This window comes from Antrostomus carolinensis, unplaced genomic scaffold (genome assembly GCF_000700745.2).
Source record: "Antrostomus carolinensis isolate BGI_N321 unplaced genomic scaffold, ASM70074v2 scaffold49278, whole genome shotgun sequence".
Taxonomy (NCBI): domain Eukaryota; kingdom Metazoa; phylum Chordata; class Aves; order Caprimulgiformes; family Caprimulgidae; genus Antrostomus; species Antrostomus carolinensis.
In genome coordinates this window covers 3,130-3,942 of record NW_010333302.1, presented here as the reverse complement: position 1 = coordinate 3,942, position 813 = coordinate 3,130, and the positions used below count along the sequence as shown (strand labels likewise).

Genomic DNA, 813 nt, shown 5'->3' with positions numbered 1-813 from the left:
TCAGTCCCCATGCATCCGACAGCAGCAGGGTCCTCACCCTGGATTCAGGGGATGAGGGGCAAATTCTCTCTGCTGGTGTGAGGACCTGTGTGCTGTCACCCCCAGGCTGAGCGCCAGGGAACTCATCCTGTGCCCCCGTCCAACACCCAAGCTGTGCCTTGTTAATGTACCTTAATTAACACTTACCATGTCCTTCTCCATCCCCTTCTAGGAGGATCTAGGCTGCTGCAGTCCCAGCCTGCCTGTTCGCTGCCCTCCCTGCCCGATGGAGCCAGCGCTGGCAGAAGACTGTCCTCGAGGTGGCCAGTTGAGCCCGGTGCAGGAGCACTAGTGGGAGGTGGACAGTGGTGTGTGCCACCCTAGGAGGGATGATGGCTCAGGGCACCGGGAGCATCAACAGTGACTACAAGGATTGGGAGTGGAGTGATGATGCTGGAGAACGGGCCAGGCTCCTGCAGAGCCCCAGCGTGGAGACAGCACCAAAGCGTGGAGAGAGCCAAGGAAACAGTCTGGGGGCCACGTCAGCTTTGGGAGCCGTCTTCATCGTGGTCAATGCTGCTCTTGGAGCTGGGCTGCTCAACTTCCCCGCTGCCTTCAGCATGGCTGGCGGCGTGGCTGCGGGCATCGTGCTGCAGATGGTGAGAGGCTGGAGAAGGGACAGTCCCCTGTCCCACCCTGGGAAGGGGCACAGGGGGGATGTGTGGAGTCCCAAAAGGGGCTCGGGGAGGAACTGGCTCCTGGGAAGAAGCCCTGATGGGTGAGGTGCACCAGAGATGCTCAGTGTGTGCAGGTGTGGCTGGCCCGGGGGGGCTT

The 813-nt window shown here is 61.5% G+C and overlaps 1 protein-coding gene across 1 annotated transcript in view; it reads left to right on the top strand.

The window, feature by feature from the left end:
- Positions 1–221: 221 nt before the first annotated feature.
- Positions 222–813, top strand: part of SLC38A7 (solute carrier family 38 member 7) — a gene marked incomplete at its 3' end in the record, with an annotated part of 3,715 nt that continues 3,123 nt past the window's right edge. Inside the window, exon 1 of the mRNA XM_010173811.1 lies at positions 222–638. Within this exon, the coding sequence (XP_010172113.1) occupies positions 369–638 (270 nt within the window). The remainder of the gene's footprint in view (positions 639–813) is intronic.